We start from the raw sequence: 23,585 nt of genomic DNA, 5'->3' as shown, positions 1-23,585 counted from the left end.
CCACCTTTTCTATGGCATTGATTCTGTGCTGCTGTGCTAGAATAAATTTCAGCAATATTAGCCTCCAGCTGGCATGGCCCCTACCAGAACATTGGCCTGCACAAAGTTTTGAAGGTTAAACTTTTGGTTAAATAGAAAATTTATCAAAAATAAATTGTTTCCCATTAACATTCTTAGATTCCATTCTGTTCCAGAATTGCCTGGAGGGTTTTGAAATTAGGCTAGGGAGATGAGACTGAGAATCACATTGCCTTCTTCTGCCCTATACAGAAGTCACCTGTGCCCTCCTTCCCTGGCATTCAACACATGGAGATAGAAACTTCAATGCTATATGTATTGGCTATAATTGTAAATTAAAACAGACCCAATGGCAAAGTGAATAGGAAAGCTCTCCAAAGCTTCCTTGGATCCAGTAGATCAGTACACATTTGAGATGCCCATATCATGTGATAGGGTGCTATGGGAATGGAAATGAGCTTGTGAAGCACCTGCCTGGCTGGTGTTGGCGGATTTGACTTGGGAGGCAATTCTAAAATGCGCTGCTGTTTTTCACAGCCCTTGGCCGGTATTGCAGAAGTGAGGCCCAAAGGATATCCCACTGTCCAGCAGTGCCTTTTATACATCAGCTTTCTGGCAGAGCGGGCTGAACTCTCACTGAGATCACTTGCCATATGGCTCCGGGGGCTTCCATTTTTCTGTCATGGGTGATGAAGCCATTTTCACAGCTTAATGATGCACTAAGGGATTAGGAGGGAGGGGGATTTATTTGACAAAAGCAGACCTCAGATGTGTTGCAAAAATTAATAATGTATTCAAGCCTTTATTAGATTAAAAGCAGGAGCCAGGGAATCAGCTTATCCATATTAATCCTTTGAAAAATGGTTTAAAAGAAGCTTTAATCAGAGAAACAGGCACCCAGATGCCTCCATCCCTCCCCCGTGGCATGTAGAAAGTGGTTTCCTTCTTTGTAGGAAATCTGTAATGAAGGGAGAGGGAGGGGGAGAGAGAAAGAGAGAGAGATCTTCCCTATTCATCTGCCAGGATTTAGCTGTGTATAGCCAACCCCCCCCCCCCCCCAATAGATGATCGACTGATGTTAGATTGATGACAGATAGGTGATGGAGAGAGAGAGAGAGAGAGAGAGAGTGAGGAGACAGAGGAGATAGACATAGACATAGACATAGGCATAGACAGATATAGTGGTGGATTTCGGCAGTGCCGCTGTTTCTCAGGAAGGAGGGAGAACATTCCAAGGAGGTGGAGGAGATAAGTGGAGACACAGTCTGGGAGGCAATGGTGGGAAAACAAAAAGGCTCAGGACAGCCCCACCCTAGAGCCTCCCAGGTTATTTCCCCTTAGGTTAGGTAGAGTAGCTTTAGTCTGGCAAGATTCTGTCTCTACGGAGTGAGCAAATAAAGGACTGGAGTTTGAATGGACTGGCTCTTTGTTGTTCTTGGGCTGGGCCTGATAGAGATAGATAGATAGATAGATAGATAGATAGATAGATAGATAGATAGATAGATAATCTGTCCGTCAGACTGATTTTATATGTATAACATGGGGGGGTGGGATCTATCCAGACATGAAATTTAATGGGTTCAATCCTGAGTCCATGCAGCTCAGTTAGGGACAACCCCCAAAACATCATTTCTAAAACCTTTTGGCTGCCCTTTCCCTTTCATGTATTTAGAAAAATGATGGGTAGTTATGAGCAGGTTCTAAAATTATTAGGTCAGCATGGGGTCTTAGTTACCAGGACAGGTACCATAGGAATTTTGTATCATAACTTATATTCTACAGTAAATGTTATTGTTCCAATAGAAGAGAATATCTGCAGCTCAGGGCTGAACTGTGAAGTCCTTGGTGCTCTCTGAGCTTGGTTGTCTGCTTGCAGACATTTCATTACCTGGCTAGGTAACATCATCAGTGCTAGTGAGTGTGGGGTTTGCTCCCTGTTTATATACAGTAGCCTACCCTGCCAGTTTTAAGGGGTGGGGTTCTCCTTGGTAGTTCCTTCATTATGAATAAAAAAAATTGAAACTGGAAGATCACACATGAACATAAGAGTTTGGCAACAAGGCTCTGGCACTAAGCATACCTTTTTGGAGTTACCTTTATTGATCTCAGAGGCTTTATCTCTAAGTAAATGTACAAGGTATAGCACTTGATTTTTCAGAACTCCATTCCATGGTGGTTCTCTGGATGTCATAGGGAGATTCAGCAAGTCAGAATAAGGAAACAAGACATCGTTAAGAATGGAAGCCTCTTTTTAATTCAAAAAGCTTTTCAAAGCTATTGCTTCCAAGTAAATTATCTCTTCAAAAACACTTAGTAGATAACTCTAGCACCTCGAGAAGGGTGAGTTGATATAACAGAGAAATCAGGACACTAGAAGCATGGCTTAGTTTTTATCTAATTCCACCCTCATTCTGCATTTTATTAGCACTACGGTGTTGAGATTTTGAGAGTCGGTGTAGTGGTTAAGGTACCAGGCTAGAAACTGGGAGACCATGAGCTCTAGTCTTGCCTTAGGCATGAAGCCAGCTGGGTAACTTTGGGCCAGTCACTCTCTCTTAGCCCTAGGAAGCAGGCAATGGCAAACCACTTCTGAAAACCTTGCCAAGAAAACTTCAGGGACTTGTCCAGGCAGCTGCCAGGAATCAACACTGACTCAAAGGCACTTCCCCTCCGGAAAAAAAAATAAATGAGGTTTTGGCTATTGTCTCACTGTATGTTTCTTCATAAGAAAAAAATAAATTTGCTGTTGGAAGTTAGAAATTCCAGTTAATAGTTAAATTAAAAGTGTTACTTGCTTAGGTTAAGTAAATCTTTTATTTAGGATAAGGAAATATTCTTAAAGTAGAATTTAGTGAAACAATTGCTCCATCTGCTGACCAATAATTTATGCAAGTTTCTTTAGAAGTTCCAAAAATGTCAATTTTTCTCTGATGTTTTCTGATATTATTTTTTTCTCCTCCACCCCACAACTGTATTAAAGATGCAGTCATCTGATACTTGAGAATAAACCAACACAGAATATAGTGAGGTTTAATTCTGCTTTAAATGAGTAGGATTGTCCCCAAAGAAGTTCTGCTTTGGGTCATTTTGGGAAAAAATGAAAATGGTTGCCCAGAGACTTCTAAATGACTAGAGTGCAAAGGTTATAATTTGGAACGGAAGTGTTTTTTTTTTTCCTCTATGTGAGAATGTTTTTATAGAGAAAAATCTTTGCATTTGTTGAAAAAGACCATTTCATTTTGATATTTTTGGTCATCACAATTCTTGATGAAATTTTGCACTGTCTACAAAAATATAAAATCCTGGCTGCTTATCTTGCAATACAAAGACATAAATTAAAATGCTGCGGTCAGTGTACATAAAAAGAAACTGTTTTGCCACCTGAGCCATTTTGCAGATATCACAGTCAGTAAGAAGTTGGCTGAAAATGCTTGTGCTGTATGTCCTTGTGCCCAGATTAGCAAATGAAATGCTAGACTCTGTTATTTAGGGAACAAAAAAGAAGGGGCACCTGTTAAATGCATCTTTTGTGACATATTTTTATTTTGATTGTCTTAATTCAGAGAGAAAATAGCACCAGAAACAAAAAGGCCTAGGGAAGTTAGTGAGAACAGAGAAAATCAAATGCAATTGGTACAAAGGAATTATTTTTAAAAAACACACACCTGTTTTCTTCTTCTTGGAGTTTGATCTAAATTTCCATAGGTAACATGCTGCCCATTTGCAATGCATGAAACCTTCTAGTGTGGAGCTTTACTTTATGGCATGTTGTTTTATAGGCTCTGTACCTCCATTCTTTGAAGTTGTTCAGAAATTTCTTAGAGAGTTATTGATATAAAAATCTGCAAAAGGGAAAACTTCAAGAACCCCCAAAGGGTCCTCTGCAACATACAGCCATAAGTTGAATGTTGAACATGAATCCTTCCTTTAAAACTGGAAAATGCAGAATGTTCCAGCTCTTTTGCTCTCCCTCTGCATCACATCTACTGTCCACCATCTACCCCTGTCCTGTTTAAATAAGATCTGAGTAATAATTGAACAGAACACAAAAATAAACTTTTTAAAAACTCTAAAATTAATGTTCTGAAATGTTACAGAATTCTTCCTTAGCACATGATTTCCCTGGGATTGACACTGTGCCATACAAACTGCCAACCCCTACAAACAAAAGAAGTCCACACACCTTAAAGTTGCCAAGTTTGAAAAACACTGCTTTAATCAAACCCACAGATGCACAAACACCAAAGTTTCTGAAACTATGCAAGTTTGTTTGCTAGGGACCCCAAATCAGAAAGGCTTTTCTTGCACAATTGCCTAAATTTGTCCAGAAAAGGCTTAGGAGGACTAGCCTAGTCAGAAAAATAACAAATGAAATGCTAGGCTCTTAAAAGACACCTGTCAAATGTATCTTTTGTGACATACTTTCATTTCTTACAATCATAATTCGAAGAGAATATACCACCAGATGCAAAAGATCCAGGGAGATCAGAATTTATTCAGTTCTGTTGAATTGAATTCATTCAGTTCTATCAATCAAAATATTAAAAAGTTGCAGGTAAACTCACTTTTTAAAATTGCAAGACAAACCTGCCTAATGCAAACACCACTGCAACTGTTTGTCTGAAATATGTCCATTCTCATCCATCACACGGAATTACTATCCCCGTAAATGTTGTCCGGCTTTGTTAAAGAACACTATCTTTGTTGATTTCAGGGACAGTCAATGGAAGGTGCAGATACAGCCTTAGCCACTTCCTGTTTGGATTACTGCAATGAGCTTTACATGGGGCTGCCTTTAAAGACTACTTGGAAGCTACAACTAGTCCAGAAGGGAGCGCATGCACCGCATTGGGTGTTCCTAGGTTCACCCACATTAGAGCTGTGTTGCACGAGCTGCACTGGCTCCCGGTTTCCTTCCAGGTGCAATTCAAGATGTTGGCTATCACCTTTAAAATGCCTGCATGGCACAGGACCTGGTTATTTGCAGGACCACCTTTCCCTAAGAATATCTGCCCATGCCACCAGACTGGATAGGGTAGGCACGTTCTAGATCCCTTCCCTGAAATCCTGCCATTTAGTGGGACCTAGGAAGCATGCCTTTTCTGTGGCTACACCTCCACTGTGGAATATCCTCCCCCCGGCAGTTTGGCAGGTCCCCACCCTTTTAGCCTTTAGGAGGGCCATCAAGACCTGGCTTTTTACCCAGGCGCTGGGATGGGATGAGATGGGATAGGATGAGGGTAATTGGAGCTGGCTGTGGGGCACCTAAGGGGATGATTAAGGTGCCGGGTTTTTGTTTTATGGTTTTATGGTTATATGGTTATATTTTATAGTTATTGGGTTTTACTGCTGGTGTGAGCTGCCTAGAGTTGTTTAAGATGGGTGGCTATACAAATCTTTCAAATAAACAAACAAATAAATAAATAAATAAAATCAATATGAATGTCAGAAGATTTGTACTTTGGCCTTGAATCAAAGAGAAGGTGGGGGTCCAAACCGGTTTGATCAGGCTGTTTTTTAAATCACTGAGCTGGAGTCTGAACTGAAGTTTGTGGTTTGGGCAGATTCCTAGGCAAAAGACATGTGAAACGTAAAAGTGAAAGAAAATGAAATGAAGGGTGTTATTTAAAAAAAGCAAAAGAACTAGTCATACAAGCAAAAGCAAGCAACAGGAAATCATGAAGCAAACGTGGATGTCTGGTGTGTTTTTTTAAGGAGGCAGGAATAGGGAGGATAAAAATGAATATGTTAAGTATCCTTGACTATATTTTGATGTCTTTTTATGACTATGCAATTGTTTATTAAAATAAGGGTTGTGTTTGTATGCATGCCTGGGTATGTAACACTCAGCATTTTGTGATATTAATAGCTTTATATGTAAAGACAGAGTTTCTTACACTGTCAAGAATATGGAATGGATGTATTAAAAATAGAATACTTGGCAACAGGCCACTGGTATATTTTGGGTGGAGTTTATTGTCCAGGAAATATGATCTATATATTAAACATTGTATTCAGGCCAGACTAGGAAAAAAAATGCAGGAAACACATGAGGAGGAGCTGTCAAACATAAGTATATGCAGTCTGTCACACAATCTTTTGTGTGTTTTTTCCCTTTCCTTTTTCCTTCTTAAAAGAGAGAGAGAGAGAGAGAGAGACTGTTTATATAGAAAGAGGCTTGATGGGATGTATTAATAATAAGAGAGTAAAATGGAGTTCCATCTCAGTGGAGCATCCTCTGTGGACCAAGTGACCTTTTCCTGCACAGCTGCCTTGAATCATTTGTCTGTCTTTTTCAAACAATATCAATCCTATTTTCAGATCAGACATTTGTCTCTCCTTTCACATATAAACAGATGCATGGAAGACATATGCTGAAGGTGTGCTCTATGCTTTGTAATAATGTTCTTATTTCCTGCCTTAATCTTAATAAATTGAAAACAAACCCACATTTTAGGCTCAAAGCAGCAGTGCCTGTTTTGGTGGTGAGCATCCTCCGATTAATGTTTCCTGCTGAAGCCAAAGCATCTTCCTTATTTCATTCATCTATCACAGCAGCTGAGCAAAATAGGTGAACTCTTTAAGGCCATCAAGGAACTTTTTAGTTTCTCCACTAGGAAACTGATTTGTGATAAATGGCTTCCTGTTTCAAAATCAACAGGTCCACACGGTCCCTTTAGGGCACATTTTGAGGCTATTTTTCTCTAATCATATCTTGAAAGGTGCTTTCACATACAGATTTTCACTACCTAATAAATTCAAGATCAAGTGATGACATGCATGTATGAATCCAACATTAGATATCAAGTGCCAGTGGGCAAAACTTTTCTATCAGATGACATAAATACAATATGTCTTAGTTTGATATGTGCAGCTACAAAATCTCAAGTGAACAATGATATGCTGGGTGATTAAATGCATGCTCCCGAAGTATTATCCTTTATGTAACTGATGGCTTTATCACACTTCAGGATATTTTATCAGGAGGTAATGATTAGTAGATATTTTTCTCAATAGACAGCCTAATCTATCTGCAGAGGTTGAGGTCTGAAATGAATGCTTTGAAGGTCTTTCACCCTCTCTGAAGGTATACTTGGTGCATTTAATTTTTGGAAAGAGTTGTAAATTAGAGGAAGAGAACAATCCAGGATCATAGAGTGTGCTGATTTGTTCTTAGGGGTCCAGAAGGCATAGCTGTGGACAGTAAGTCCAACTGAATATAATGGGCTTTTGGAGCAGTCATGTATATGAATATGCTGTAAATCTGAAACTAAGAGCCAGTTTGGTTTAGTGGTTAAGGCACCAGGCTAGAAACCAGGAGACAGAGTTCTAGTCCCACCTTAGGCCTGAAAGCCAGCTGGGTGACCTTGGGCCAAACACTTTCTCTCAGCCCAACTCACCTTACAGGGTTGTTGTGGGGAAAATAGGAGGAGGAAGGAGTATTAGGTATGTTTTTTATTATAAAAATAATAAAGATGGGATAAAAAAATCTAAAAAATAAAAATAAAACAATCAAGAAAATATTACAGAGGTATTGTAAGTGACGTATATGTCCTCACTGAAAGGAAACTAAACTCAATATTAGTACTGTAGCTGATCTTCCCACTCAGAAAATGTTATTGCAACTTTAAAAAAAAAAATAGTGAAGATACTTGTTTCATGTAAAGATGGACTTTGTATGACCAGAAAATATCATTAAATATTTAATACCAAACTATACTGTTTCCATTTAAGAAATAACTATTTCTCCTTAAAAATGAAATTTGGGGATTTTAATTTATTTTCCTGATTTGTATTCTGTTTTTTTCTCCTGGAGTGCAAGACAACATATTTCCAATTTTATCCACAGAATAAGCTGTGAAGTAAATTGGGCTGAGAAACTCACCCAGTCAGTTTCCAGGGATAAGTGGGGGGTTGAACCTGGATCATCCTAGTCCCAGCATCTATGTCTTACAGAGGACACAAATATATGTCAACTATTAGATCTATATGCAATGTAAACATGGCTCCTAGCATTCAGGCATAGTTCTCAGTAATTCCACTAATCTCTTTCAGGGTCTTTGGTGCAGCGATCCTATTGACATCCACCCTCAACATGTTAATACCGTCTGCTGCTCGAGTGCATTTTGGATGTGTCATCTTTGTTAGAATCTTGCAAGGTTTGGTTGAGGTATGGAACTGAGGTGCAAACTCTTCCATGGATAGCTTGAATCAGCAGTCAGGTTGCTCTTTGTTATGACCCTTGATGTGACACTTTGTTCCAGCCTCTTGCCTCCTGAGTCCTTGAGAAAGAAAAACAGTTTATTAATGTAATAGAAAGAATGAATGAAACAAATTCATATAATCACTTCAGAGGGATTCACTTCAGAGCTCACTTCAGAGCCCAGGTGTCCTGGGCAACCAGTGCTAGACTACCTCCAGCTCGCCACTCTCTTCATCTCTTGGCTTCTGTCTGCCTTTCCCATTCAGCATGGCACCTCTGAGAATCTTGAAGGGGCAGTTTTAAATTAACAATCCAAATTTTGCCACAACAGTAGTGGCAAACTGGGGACTCTTATGGCTCTCTCTGTGTATGCTGCTTCTGTGAGATGTGCATGAGCTAGGGTAGTGGCTACATGAACAAGCACAAGCCAACTTACTTTGGCTAAAGCCCCATTTGCTTTTAGACTATAGCCTCATTCACACTGGACAATACCCCCAAATGTGCTTTTCCAGAGTTAAAAATCCCAGAGGCTACACAAAGGGTTTATCTGGCAGGTAAGTAGGATGTAGTAGGATGGTGCAAATACAGAATCTGTTTTAGGACTGATTCCTTTTAATTTGTTCATAATTGGGAGGTTCATAATTTTCCAAAATGGAAAAGTTGGTGATCACAAGAAAAAAACAGCAAAAAGCAACATAAGGGTATCCATAAACTGGGAGCTGGCAGTGTGGTTCAGATTGGACTAGATGACTTTTAAGGTCCATACCTACTATTTAATTCTATGATCACACAGGCTACTGTATCTGGACTGCAAAAATCAGTATGACTACCAGATAGCAGCAAAGAGTTAGAATTTTCTGTAGCTCTCTTTGCTGCCATGTCTAGTGGGTATCTGGATTTTGCCAGCAAGATATGGTAGCCAAGGCATGGGGCCTCAAGAGGAGCCAAAGCAGAAGACCAATGCAGAAGCAAGGAGGGACCTGCTGCAGCTCCTCTGCTCTAGCTCTTGATCCCATGTTGTCTCTGCAAAACAAGCAGCAGCAGCCCTCTAGACTGGAAGTGGAGGCCTCAAAGGCCCTGTTGACTCCCCCAGCAATCATTGCTGGCTGCTCTCTTCCTGTTCTTGCTGTCCTCTTCCTTCCTGCAAGTGAAGGAACAAGGGTAGAGAGAAGAGGCATATCCTGTACATCCAACGTAGCCAGAGGTGTTTACGTTAGGATATAATCTAATTTACTACATTGTTTTTGGTTGAATGTGCCCATCCATGTGACTAATGAAAGAAGATAAAAACAGTGAGTGAAGTTAAATATGATGCTAGAACAGTTGCCAAGGGAATGCACAAAATGAATGAATCAGAAGAGAAAAAAAAATAATAAGAACATGCAACTCAAGTTCAAAAATGCAGAAAAATCACTGAACAAGGAATAATGCATTTCAAGGAATAATGCACTTGTCACATTCATAGTCAACATTCACCACTCCTCCATCCTCTTTAGTGTATGACCTACCTCAGGGCTGCAACTGGGATCTCTGTCACCCGGGGTAAACATGGATTCCGTGCCCATTTTGGTGGCCCTCCAGGGCTCATTTTGGTGCCCCCCCAGCACAGCACCCGGGGCACATGCCCTGCTTGCCCCCCTAGTTGCGGCCCTGACCTACCTACAGATACTCTCATATTTCATGCCATATTATCAATTCCCTCTTTTGTTTTACCCTTTCCTTTCTATGTCAGTTGTAGCATCTATAAACTAAGTAACCTTCTCCACAGGGTGTAACTTATCCAGCTTGCCATGGAATATGGAGCAAGTGGGCTCCTCCTTTAGAGAGAAGTAGACTAGCAACTACATCTTTCTGTGGTGAGTGGCATCTCCGTTATCTCACATGTTTTGTATTCTCCTTTTTCTAGCATACGCTGACATGAACTGCCCTTCTGCAGCTCCTCAGTAATTTTGAATTGATTGGAGTGAGTTTTGTTTCCACAGAAAACAATTTATAGCAGGCTTATTTTTTTGGTGTGAACAAAAGTTAAGAACTTGAGAACTTACTCTTGAATTTTGGAAGTCTTATTCAGACAAGGACATTTGGATTTGTTTGTCAGTCTGAATCATAATTCATAATTGTCGAAGCAATAATGTGTTTTCATGTGTCAAGTTACAGGTCCTTTGGAAATGGCATATTTAAGCCATTTTAGCTACAACATTAATTTAAAGGATCTAAGCTTGAAGTGTAGTATATAGATCACAATATTAATACATTGGAGAGCCGGTGTGGTATGCAGTTCAAGTGCTGTATTAGGAACAGAAAGATGCAGGTTCTATTCCTACTTTAGTCACAGAGACAACTGGGTGCTTTGAGCCCATTGCTCTCAGCCCTAGCTTGGGAAGCGGAAAAACATTTACCAACCTACACTGGGCAAGCATGGTCGTTTATGGTCCATAAGCTTCAGTGAAGAGGCTTTCATTCTGCAGTGGATTGATTCAGGTTGATAACAACAACAAAAACAACAATAAATATACTGTATCAGTTTTCCAGCTTGACAAATAAAGCCAAGGGGATCCAAAAGAAGCCTCTTAAGTATTAATGGCTACTGTTTTATTGGGTCCATTTCTTCTTGACTTATAGGAGGAAGTTATATGAACTAAGCATCTGGTAACATTAGCCAAGAAGATTGTGAGATTGTTTGTTTCATCTTTCCTCAACTTCCTGTACCTCTGAAAGGAAACAGACTAGGGAAGAATGACCAAAATACTTCATATGGTCATTTTATCTAGAAGATAGTGGTGAACAGTTTTCTTAGAAACAAGAAAAATGTATTTCAAAGACATCCAATAGGAGCCACAATGAGGTTACAATTACATACATAATTCATGGCTTTGCATAATGATATCATGAGACATGTGGTGACACTTGCCCCATTGCCCCCTTGCAGATACCCATGATGCCAACATGAACTGAATTTCAGACTTGATGCCATCTCAATAAATGTTTATAATTTATTCCTGGTTCTTTTGTTCTCTAGGATCCTATGCAGGTGCAGTCATTGCAATGCCATTGGCTGGGATTTTAGTGCAATATACAGGATGGTCTTCTGTGTTCTATGTGTATGGTATGATCTTCTCTGTTCATCTTGTTTTATAAACGAAGCATTATATATTCATTGATTATTATTAATAATACATATTTTATTATGATATTCATCTAATGTCATGTTGACAGACTTATGCCAGCATAACAGGATTTCCTTCTTTTTCCTGTAGCCAGCCATGAACTTTTTGAAAATCAGCCTTCTCATAGTCCATTAGTAGAAACTGTTTCCATTAATGGAAGTATACCATTATATTCCTTCCATTATTGTTATTGGTCATCAATCCCAGGAGACTAATATTGAAAACATAGTCTGATATTATAGTGGGGAAAAGAATTAGAACAGGGAAATCTAATTTCAAGTTTTTTGTAAGTTTCCTGGAGGATGTTATTACTATTTCAGTATCTAATGTACCTTCCATTTCTTTTGTAAAAGGAAGTGAGGGAAAGTTAGCAACCAGAGTGAAGGACACATTCAGGATTGTATGCAACAGTGTCACTTTACCCATCAATGTTCTTAGATTCAGGGAAATGAGGAAAGATGTGAGTTTTGGCAGCCCTTAAGGGTACATCATCTCCTATGCTGTTCTGATTTTTTCCTGAAGTGAACTGGGGGCAGGGACTTGACAAGTCAAACCAGGGAGCTTTGGGACCCAGATTATGACTCAGAATATGGCTTTGTTCTAATAATGCATACAAATACACTAGAAACAAGAGAAGAAAAGCTCTGAGGGAATTTAGAGAGAAAGAACATTCAAAATGGACAAATGAGGTTGCCTGCAGATACAATTCCCAAAACAGTGGAATTGTTCAGACTGTCCAATTCAGACTAAATGAGGACAGTGACTCAGTCATGTTGCACTTAATTCAGTGTAAACCAGGGCAGGTTGAATTGCAGTCCATGAACCTGATCTTTACTTAGAATAATTTTTATGGGAATGAAGTTAATTATTGTACTTGGCGTGGAAGATTCTCAATAAGTGAGTGTAGTGGGGCAGGAAGGGACCTTTCTGTAATGCCCTTTTTATGTTTCTGTCAAGTGGGTTTTCAGCTGAAAAAGTGTGATAGTAATTGCATTTTGGTAAAAAACCAGCAAGTGGAACATTTCTTCTGTGTACAGTAACTATTACAAATTTGAAATAAATCCAGATGAAGGATAATCCATCTCTGGAAGTCTTAAGATATTATACAATAATTTGAACATTCCCTTCAAAATATCTGAAGTCTCATGCAATATTTCCCAAGACTCCTTGGAGAGTCCAGGAATTTTCTAAGTGTTCTCAGAGATGTTAGGATTTTGCAAAGTTTTGACCATTTTTAAGTTAACATGGTTTTATTGGAGGGAAGAGGCAGTTACATTATTATGTGAATTTGAAGAATGAATCCTGAGATGAAATAATTCTCCACTGAACAATTAATTCCACCCATATGTGGATGATACACTGAGGATCGGATTTATTTTTACCTGCTCTTTCCCTTTTGTCCCATTGTTTGGCCACAATTCTCATTTCTCTCCATCTCAAGTATGATTCAAGAGGCAGGCTGAAATGGATGAGGCATGAAAGACAGTGTGTATCCCAATGTCCTTTATTCCAAGTATTCTCCTACACACTTTCATTTTGGTCAAGGAATCCATCAGATTGGATTGGAATCTGTATTCAGCTTTTTAAGGTGGTATTTTCAGCTGGGCTGCTGTGGCTATACCCAATGTATTTCCTGGAATCCTCTGAAAAGGCATAGAACCATCCAACTTACACTGGGAAGTGATGGTGAAGAGATGAACACATGACCCCTTTGCTTAACTGAAGAAGAGATTTTTTCAAAAGTGGTGATCAGGCAGAAGTTACATTCCTGCTTTTATGGAGCTGCATGAGACGTTGCAACTCTACCCCATACATGATCCTAGCAGAGTGGTAGAATCACTAGGCATTGCGTGCTCACTTAGTCAGTCCCAAGAGGATTAAATACATTTGAAAGAGAATTAAAATATGTTCCTACACTTAGAGGTATTCTTTGGAGAGTGTCTGTTTAGATAAATTCCAAGGTAAAATACCAGGCAGGTGGTTTTTCAAACTTATTTTTACTTTTCGTGTAGGATGTTTCCATTTTGATTCCATGTCAACTTGTCCTCCTGTTATGTATGCCCAACAGGAAGTTTTGGCATTGTCTGGTATATGTTTTGGCTTTTGGTGTCATATGAGAGCCCTGCAAAGCACCCTACAATTACAGATGAGGAGCGCAGATACATAGAAGAAAGTATTGGAGAAAGTGCCAATCTTCTAGGAGCAATGGAAGTAAGGATTTTACTACTGTGTGGGTTTCTGGGCAGACAGCCAGGAAAAAAAGAAAGAAAAAAGATTATGCCAGCTAGGTTAGGGACTGAACTAAAAATGAAGGTGGTCTCATCTGAGCTATGTAGCACTTAATCTTTTAATAGTTTTTAAAATTCAATTGCTATATTAAATCTCACCTTTTGAATTCTCATTCCAGCTCCTACCTCACTGTAAAGCTTATGCAACAGCAAGAATAATGTTAATTAAAAAAAAAAATAACAATATAGATGAGTTAAGGATGGTGTTGCTATGTATGTAATTTTGTATATCAAATCAAATCAAATCTTTATTGTGGTCATAGACCAGCATAAGTATATGTATGCATTCTGTTCCTTTCCTTTTTTTTCTTTTATTTTTCCTGTTGCTTTTCACTTAATTCATAAAAATAAACATTTTATTAAAAATCAATAATTTGAAAGGATGTGTGTGTGTGCATGCATGTGTGATTGTGCTGGTGAACAATAATGACAAAAAATAGAGTCAAGTAATAAACCATGAAATCTGGTCTTAAAAAAAGTGGGAGGTAATTGGAACATGGTTTTTCAAGATGTATCGTATTGCTTGTAGTTTATGGTGCTGCTCCTAGTCTCTGGTCTCCCAAAACTTAGTTTCTGTTTGTTTTTAACATGTGCAAGTGAGAAAACACAAGTGTGCAAGTGTGCACCATAAGAGCAGCCTTGAAATCTCTGGTATGTCCAAGAAATAACCAGCTGCTGTCTCTGTTTACAGAAATTCAAAACTCCATGGAGAAAATTTTTTACTTCTATGCCTGTCTATGCAATCATTGTTGCAAACTTCTGTAGAAGTTGGACTTTTTATCTGCTCCTTATTAGTCAACCTGCTTACTTTGAAGAGGTGTTTGGATTTGAAATAAGTAAGGTAATTTATGTTACTTTAAAAGAAACTTGAACTGGCATATTGTAAAGGTCCTTGGATCCCAACCTAAAATATGTGGATCTTCCTTAATGCTCACAAGGCTTCCTGTCCCACCCATTTTTTAAAAAGATTCTTACAATTAAAAATAAACCAACAAGAAGCTAGCTTGCTGTGAAGCAAAGCATTATACTTAAGAGTAATCTCTATTTTCAACAGTGCTTCTGATCCAAACCAGAGAGAGTCTTAGAAACTAAAGTGGGTGGCTATAGCCCAGTGCTGTGTTTTGTTTTGTTTTTTGCACATTGCATAATATTGCTTTCCTGAAAGAGAGTAGCACAATGAGTGGGTATGTATGTATATTGTATAATCACAATGATTCAAACAGAAATTCAATACCTCAAAACTTCATGGGGGAGATTGTACCCAGGTGGCCCGTGACCTGTTCCATCTACTGTCCAGATACTAAATGCTGATTAGCAACTTCGTTTTCCACGTGTCCTCTTTTTATAATCTTTAGTATTTAAATTAGACTTGGACTGGACAGGTCTCCAAGTAGAAGAATAATCTAAATGAGGACAAGGATACATTCTGATTGATAAATAGGATGTTAGATTTCTGTTCATAGGTTACAGCTCTGTGATTAATCCTTGCAAAACTATATTAAACTATATGAAGGGTGTGGGTTGTTTTTTTTTTCAATGATAACCTGTGACTTGTGTTCAAAAGTTTGAACTCACATTTTCTAGAAGTTATCTAGAAAAGCCAGGTCCTGCTTTTCTGCTGCCATTAAACTGAGCTGTTCCATGATTGCAGCCTATTAGATGTTTGTCCCTCAACATATTATAAGAATTAGCCTTCTAGCCTAGCTTACTCTAACAAGTCTCACTTTACAGAAAGCAGCTTGGTATTTCTCATATCAGCAATTAGGTCAGAAATAGCATGTAAGATTAGATCATCTTATAGCAGATGTTTACAATTTTAAGCAGTTTTTATGCTTCAGGGAATTAACCTAAGTTTTTTTCCAGCCCAGGATACATTTTATATCCTGTAAGACAACATATTGCACCAAGTTTTGTGTTTGTTTGTAATGTATCCACCCATCAGAATAAAACAATGTATGTTGCTATTTCAGATTATGGCACACTTAGGAAAGCTGGTCTTGGTGCCTGGGGCGGGAGGTAAGGGGGCCAAATTATGAAAGCAGTGTTGTGTCAAGCTCCACCCCTCATCACATGTCCTGTGATGTACACACACATGAATGGGGTGGAGTTGCAATACAATGGCACCATGCTACTTTCATCATTTTGGTGAAGTTGTTGGATCCTGCTGATACCACTGACTGATCCCCCTGAACTTTAGCTCTTTTGAGCCTGTTCTTAAATAATCACCTGGGATCCTTTGGCAACTGCAGGATCCTAGGGCCCTGGAAGCTCCTTCTACTTCCATATTCAGCCCTTGCCAAATATTTAATTTCCCACAATATTTCTCAACTGCCAACTATCTGGATAGACAACTGGGTACTTTAATTGGCAAGAGCCTAGGTCCAGGTGCCCAGTGCTATTTAGAATGCTTCACCTGCAGTCTGAAAGTCCAGAATAGAGGTGGCTGGAATTCCTCTGCAAAAATATGTATCTTCAGCTTCTTGCCTACCATCACAAATCCTTTTTTAGTTACATCAGCACCAAATTTATCTTTTGGCCATGCTGGGAATAGCAATGACAGAGGTAGATATTAAATATTTTGGTAAATGGATCTTGAGGGAGACAAGGCTTAAATAAGAATTTGCAGTCTTACCAAATTGAAATGCAGAGTTCAGATATTAGAAAGATTCTTGATAGGTGAATCTTAATTCTAATTTATATTTGGTCTAGGAAATACTAACTATTATGTGCTGTTTATACATTATTAAGAAAATGTGTGTAGCTGGGAAGGTTGCTATAAATATTATTTTACACTATTCATACAGTAAGTGCACTTGCTAGAAACAAAAAGTTAAATTTATATTTACACTGGTGACATTTCTTTCATTAGAAATAATCAAGATAATATATATTTAAAAGTTTCCTTGAGTTTATAAAGTCGGCATTCCTCAAGCTGGTGTTAATGTCCATACTGGCTGGGAATTATGATCAATGTAGTCCAAGGGCATCTGGACATTAACACTACCAGCTTGTTTGTTTGCTGATGGTTTTTTTTTCCCCATCAATCAATATATTCTATTAGAACTCCTTTTTAAAAATTCCAATTTTAGGTGGGAATGCTGTCTGCACTGCCACATTTAGTGATGACTATTATTGTGCCTATTGGGGGACAAATTGCAGACTTTCTAAGGAGCAGGCAAATTCTTTCAACCACTACTGTCAGGAAGATAATGAACTGTGGAGGTAAGCTTTACTTGTTATTAAAAGGCTTGGTTGAATGTCCTATGAGTATCTCACTGCATAAAATATCCAATTCACAACAGGTTCATATAAAATGATAGCACACAAAATTGCTTTTGCTTCCAACTGTTGTAAAATAGAAGTTCCAGCATAACCAAAATGCTTATTGTCAGTCGATTCATTCACCTGGTATTCCATTTTAACCCAATTCTTCTACATATGTGATGGGAAAAATGTTGTATATTATTTTGCTGATGTAAAAGAATAGTTTACAGAACCTTCATATCACAGTTTTATTCTAAGATGGAAGGAACAAATGCCCCTGTTCCTGACACTATGCAAGGTATGAAAGTTGGATCAAGGTGTAACCCAGTTAAGAACTGGATTATTTTCAGATTGAGATTTAAGATTATATAATCTTATTACAGTTTCAAAAATCCTTGATTAATACTTGGACCATGGTAGTCAATCACCACTGCTGTTCTTTAATATCCTGGAGAAAGAGTTAGGGTTAGGGTTAGAGTAAAGTAAATAAAAGTTTCTTTCCAGTTGAGCTCCACTCCTGGTGAATTCATGGGCACAGAATCATAGAATTTTAACATCATAAAGCTAATTTAGTCCAACCCCCAGCTCAGTGCAGGATTCACTAGGGTATCTCTGACAGATGGCCATTCACTAGTTCAATAGAAGAGAATATATGTAGCTCAGGGTTGAACTGTGGAGTTCCTGGTACTCTCTGAGCTTGACTGTTTGCTTGCAGACAGTTCATTACCCAACTAGGTAACATCATCAGTGCTGGTGAGTGTGGGGTTTGCTCCCTGTTTATATATAGTAACTTGCCCTACCAGTTTGGGTGCGGGTATAGTCTCCTCCTTGGTGGTTCCTTGATTGAAGCATTGTTTTCTGCCTGATTATTTGTCTGGTGTTGATCCCTGCTTATCTGAGTGTTGGCTGCTGGAGGAGATGTGTCACCATTTCTTTGAATATGCCTAGCAGAAAAAAAAACTCATTATACCATGAATCAGCATATTCCACTCAAATTGTCAGGAAGTGGCCAAGCCTGGGGCCTCGGATGTGTGTGACAGAGCCCATTTCCTGGCCATGTTGATGTCCTTTTATGATTCTTTGGCTGCTATGTGTCCTAACAGCCAGGAACCATGCTGAGACAAGGAATAGATCTCTAGTACTTTATTACTGCTACATTAGACAGAAAATCCTAACAAACTGAAGAAGCGTGGGAAAAACCCAGACAGATAAACCCCAAAGGTTAAGGCGGGTCTGATCTGTGTCTCTTTGAATGGCTGCTTAACTCCTCAGTACTACGCATGCATTTTCCCCCCTGGATAGAGGCCCCCTCCTGCTCACTATCAGTACTCATGACATATGTGTTTTATTTTCTTTGTTTTATTTTTAAGTTCATTTTAGTAGTTGTATATATTTTACTTATTTTAAAATTGCGCATTGTCCAGAGTCATGAATGTGAGATGAACAGCCATATAAATTGAATAAATAAATAAATAAAATACATTAAGTTTCTCCTGATACCTAACCTGAACCTACTTCCTTATTGTTTTGATCCATGGGTTCTGTTCCTGCCCCTGGGACAGTAGGGAATAAGTCCACTCCCTCTTTTGTGTGAGAACCCTTCAGATAATTGAAAAGTGCTATCATACATCTCCTTCGTTGGCTTTTCTGTAGGCTAAACATACTCAGATCCTTTAACTGTTCCTCACAGTGTTTGTTTTCCAGACCCTTCACCATTGTGGTAACTGTCCTCTGAATTTGCTTCAGTGTGCCACTGTTCTTTTTGAACTGTGCTGCCCAGCCTGGATACTGTACTCTAAGTAGAATCTGACCAGGGCAAAGGAGAACAATTATCTCCTATGACCTGAACTGTATTATCCTGTTAATGTACCCCAAGACAGCAATTACCATTTTAGCAGCTGCATCACACTACTGGCTCATGATTAACTTATGGTTGACAAGGACACCCAGATCCCTTTCACATGTCCTAGTGCCACTCCAAGGCTCCATTATCCTATATTTTTGCCTTATATTGTTCATACCCAGATCCAGAACTTTACATTTCTCCCTGTTAAATTTCACCGTATTAATTTCTACCCACTGTTCAAGCCTGTCTAAATCTTTTTTAATCTTCTCTCTTTCATCTAAAATATTAGTCATACCTCCCAGTTCTGTGTCACCAACAAACTCCCTCATCAAAGTCATTGATCAAAGTTTTGAGCAGCACAGGGCCCAGGACAGAGTTCTGTGGCACTCCACTCAATACTTCCCTCCAAGCCAAAGTGGAGCCATTAATAAGCACTTTTTGGGTGTGCTCATTCAGCCACCTGTGAATTCACCTAACTGTTGTATCATCTATAGTTTTACCATTGGACCATGAGGTACTCCATAAGAGGCTTTCCTGAGATCCAGGTACACAATGTGCCAGTGTACTTTTCCTGGCCACAGTGTGGAAGCAGTTTATCATTACCTTTTTCCAACATATTTTGACTTCCCAATCTATTCTACAACTCTGTTATTTCCTGAAGTGTCTCCTCCATGTGCTAACCAAATTTACTCTGCTTAGCTTTTTGAAATAAGCCAAGGCTGGCTAGGTGCTGCTACGCAGCTGTACTAAATGCTCCAGAAGAACAGTAACTACTATCAAGTTTTTTTAATTTTTTCCCCAAGGCTTTGGAATGGAAGCAACTCTTCTCTTGGTAGTTGGATATTCTCATAGTAGAGGTGTGGCCATTTCCTTCCTCGTCCTTGCTGTGGGGTTCAGTGGATTTGCTATATCTGGTAAGTTAACTTCTTTATCAGTGAAATATATTCCGCTGTAACAAACAAAGTAAGGCAAGAAAAGTATACAGAGCAAAGCTTCTGGAATTCACGGAATTCTGCTACCCAGCAATGGCCATTGGAGGTATCTGTATTTTCTTCTGCATAATGAAGTAACATGTTGTATCTGGATGTTTCACTCTGTCTCTCTCTGCATATGTGCGCTAAAAAGTGAACACACTTCATTTTGGTGCCTGTGGCTGGCAGAGAGGAAGAAGGTGGGCTCAGCATAGGGCAATTGCCAAATTCTCAAGCTGCTGCCTCTGCATCTCCTGGACTATCTGTCAGACAAATCTTTCTTTTGACAAATTCTTCCATCATATGAAATTTGGTCCCATTTGTTCAATTTTCAGAGAGTTATTATGCTGACAGATAAGCAGACCGAGTCCTGACTCCCTTTACATCTTTCTTTCCAGAATTCTGTGGGGTTTGGGAAAAAAATAGCGAATTAGGGAAAACCCGTAGAACACTTCTGGAATATTGACCACGGAAGGACTCTGTATTTCTTCTGTGTTATGAGAAACTTATTGTATTGTGTGTGTTTCTGTTTTTCCTTTGTGTTGCATCTGGGTTTATTTATTTGTATAAGTGAGCTGGGAAGCATGGGGTGGGCTGTGTATGCTCCACCCTGGATTGTATGGCAGGGAGAGAAGGAAGGACTTTAGAATGGAGCTGTCACCAATGTTTCTAGCCACTGTCCGACTGCCTCTCCCATACACATGTATGTGAGATGTTTTCTGCAGTGCTTGCCAGATCCATCCCTGTCTTTCTTATGCCAGCTTCTCCCACTATGCCAGCTTTGGTCCTGTTCTTTCCATTTTTGCAGAGTTATCTTGCTGATAGACAGACAGACAGACAGACAGATCCTGAGCCCATGTATATAATTTATTCCAACATTTCATTGAGTTGGAAAGAATAAAATGGATCTACTTGAATTTAATGTTATCTCAAGGTTTTCTGTGAATATTGTCCTAACCATAATAAGTAAAATAATTTTTAATTGACATATTGCTTTTCTATCACTCAGTTAACAAACATGATTTTATATTACAGGATTCAATGTCAATCATTTAGATATTGCTCCTAGGTATGCCAGTATCTTAATGGGGATTTCAAATGGAGTTGGAACATTGTCTGGGATGGTGTGCCCTATAATTGTTGGAGCAATGACAAAAAACAAGGTAAGTTTTGCTGCATTACAGTTTCCAAAAGTAGTTTTTGTTATTATTAGGCTTGAAAAAATAGTATTCATGTGCAATCTGATCAAATTCATTGTTAATCTGTCACAGGTATAGTGTTAAGTTCACATGTTACATTCCACAACAAAAGTGAATTCTTACTAGCTTCTTCACCTCATGATGTTAATTAAAATCCATCTTGGTGGATGAGATGAGAAATAAGGATAACATCCCTTGGGTATCCTTTTTCAAAATATAGCTACAACTTTGCCCATATTTTCTTTTAAGATTTTTCAAGTTCTGCTAGCTTTTCCTGCTACCTCTTACTCCTTAAATTGTATTTTCTTTTTCCTTTGTACAGTTGTTAGATACAGTTCCATAATTCCTATAAAGAATCATTATACAGGTAGTCCTTACTTAACGACCACAAATGGGACCAGAATTTCAGTTGCTAAGCAAAGCGGTCATTAAGCAAATCCCACCCAATTTTATGACCTTTTTTGCAGTGGTTGTTAAGCAAATCACTGTGGGCATTAAGTGAATCATGTGGTTCCCCATTGATTTTGCTTGCCAGAACCCAGATGGGAAGGTTGAAAATGACAATCACGTGACCGCAGGATGCTGTGACAGTCATAAAGGCAAACCAGTGGCCAAGCACTCAAATCATGATCATGTGACTACGGGGATGCTGTGATGGCTGTAAGCGCGAGGACTGATCATAAGTCGGTTTTTTCAGCACTGTCATAAGTCTGAACCATCACTAAGCAAATGGTTGTTAAGTGAGGACCACCTGTAAGCCAAGAGTCCCCCACAGCTATTTTGATAGTATGACCTGAACCCCTCTGCTATTCTGATGACACCATCTTCTTTGTCACAGACACGCGAGGAATGGCAGTCTGTCTTCCTTATTGCTGCTTTGGTCCATTATGGGGGAGTCATATTCTATGGGATATTTGCTTCAGGAGAGAAACAACCATGGGCAGACCCTGAACAGACAAGTGAAGAAAAATGTGGCTTCATTCATGAAGATGAACTTGATGAAGAAACGGGGGACATTACTCAGAATTATGTAAATTATGGTACCACTAAATCTTATGGTGCTACAACCCAGATTAATGGTGGCTGGCCAGACGGCTGGGAGAAGAGAGAAGAATTTGTACAAGAAGAAGCACAAGACTCATATAGTTATAAGGAAGGAGAAGATTATTCATAACAGGCCTATGTTGGGTATATTTTGTAGTGTTTGTGATTTATTCATTGTGATTGTTTACGCACGCGTGCACCACACACACAGACACAAATGTGACATAAACATGTAAACACATATTGGACAAGAAGGTCTTACTGTAAAACCAAGAAATAATACCATTCAAGTGCAATCTGTATGAGTTTGTAACATTTCACCACTTCCATTTGGGTGTCTCCATTCTATAGAGTTTTAAGGGTTATCTGGTCAAAACTACACAGGAAACTAGGTCTTTGCAGTATAAATGAGTGGAAAGCTCATAACTAAGGAAAAGCACAACTACCATCCAAGTTGGGACATCAGCTGTTCAGTTTAGAAAGCCAAAACTTCTTGATCATTTAAAAATGCACTTACATACTTGTTACACTGTATTGAAAGAGATCATAACATTGATTGTGTGGAGGTTTACTTGGTACAATGTAAGAAATGTATGGTTGATCAAAACTGAGGATTTTTTATAGAGTAAGACTTCTGTTTTAGCCCTAATTCAAGTTAAATTGGGACTTTACAGAATGGTCTAAAATACGTTTATTTATTGTGATTATATGCCTGCAGGCTACTCTTTATTAATTGGTTGCTTTTGTTGAACATTTAGGCATAAATTTTTATTTTTGTTATTTGCAGGCTCATACAGCAGTTGTTTATGTCATGTTTTTCCTGATATCTACCAACCAATTAAAAAATCACATTTGTTTGCTATAAATTACTGGCCATAAGTCTTACGTTCACCCAGACAAATCCAAAGAAAAATATACTGCAGATACATAGCCCTAGAACAAACTAGTATTTCTTTTAAAGCCTATTTGAAGTAAATGCAAGAAAGGGAAAAGAAAATAATTATTTGTTTAATCCTGGATAGTTTTTCATATTTTCAGATGTTGTGCCACAATTCTATAAATAAAGTCATAGTTTATTGAAGATGGTGTATAATTATAAAAAAAAGTGCTATTTTAAAGATTTCTGAATTTTAAAAAAAATGTATTTGTTTTGCAAATCAATAGAACTATAATGGACCACAGAGTAGGAACAGCCATTTCCACAGTGAGCCCGAAGTGGCAAACCACGGGGGCTGGGTTTAGGAAGAGTGTAACTTTTACAGTGCTCAAGTGCAATTCTAATTTCTCAAAATCCATGGGAGGTTCAGCACTGGCTTCAGTGGGGTGTGGATTGCAGTTTTTTGTCTTGTCCAGAAACCCGAGACCATGGAAGATCTCCAGGAGGCCCACCAAGCTTTTGCATGTGCAGGCTTGCATTTGCTACAGTTGAGGAGCAAGTCAGAATATGTGCATCTGTTATGTGCGTGTGGACCTGCCATTCCCATTGAAGTGACTAGGGAAGCCCGAGAAAATGAGCTCCATGAATGTGAAGCTCTGGATCAAGGCCTTGTATTTCTTAGAGTGTTCTTCAATAAGAATTGTAATG

At 38.8% G+C, this 23,585-nt stretch overlaps 1 protein-coding gene across 1 annotated transcript in view; it reads left to right on the top strand.

Moving 5' to 3' along the window:
• Window positions 1-22,637, top strand: part of SLC17A6 (solute carrier family 17 member 6) — a 53,425-nt gene extending 30,788 nt beyond the window's left edge. Inside the window, exons 4-12 of the mRNA XM_063289563.1 lie at window positions 8,074-8,188; window positions 9,990-10,077; window positions 11,241-11,327; window positions 13,457-13,599; window positions 14,368-14,517; window positions 16,766-16,898; window positions 19,590-19,700; window positions 20,793-20,920; window positions 21,795-22,637. Coding sequence (XP_063145633.1) covers window positions 8,074-8,188; window positions 9,990-10,077; window positions 11,241-11,327; window positions 13,457-13,599; window positions 14,368-14,517; window positions 16,766-16,898; window positions 19,590-19,700; window positions 20,793-20,920; window positions 21,795-22,130 — 1,291 coding nt within the window. The 3' untranslated portion in view covers window positions 22,131-22,637. The remainder of the gene's footprint in view (window positions 1-8,073; window positions 8,189-9,989; window positions 10,078-11,240; window positions 11,328-13,456; window positions 13,600-14,367; window positions 14,518-16,765; window positions 16,899-19,589; window positions 19,701-20,792; window positions 20,921-21,794) is intronic.
• Window positions 22,638-23,585: the final 948 nt, after the last annotated feature.

The sequence above is a fragment of the Candoia aspera genome, chromosome 1 (genome assembly GCF_035149785.1).
Source record: "Candoia aspera isolate rCanAsp1 chromosome 1, rCanAsp1.hap2, whole genome shotgun sequence".
Lineage (NCBI taxonomy): Eukaryota > Metazoa > Chordata > Lepidosauria > Squamata > Boidae > Candoia > Candoia aspera.
Note: the sequence above shows the minus strand (reverse complement) of the source record. Positions and strands in the feature narration are given on the sequence as shown.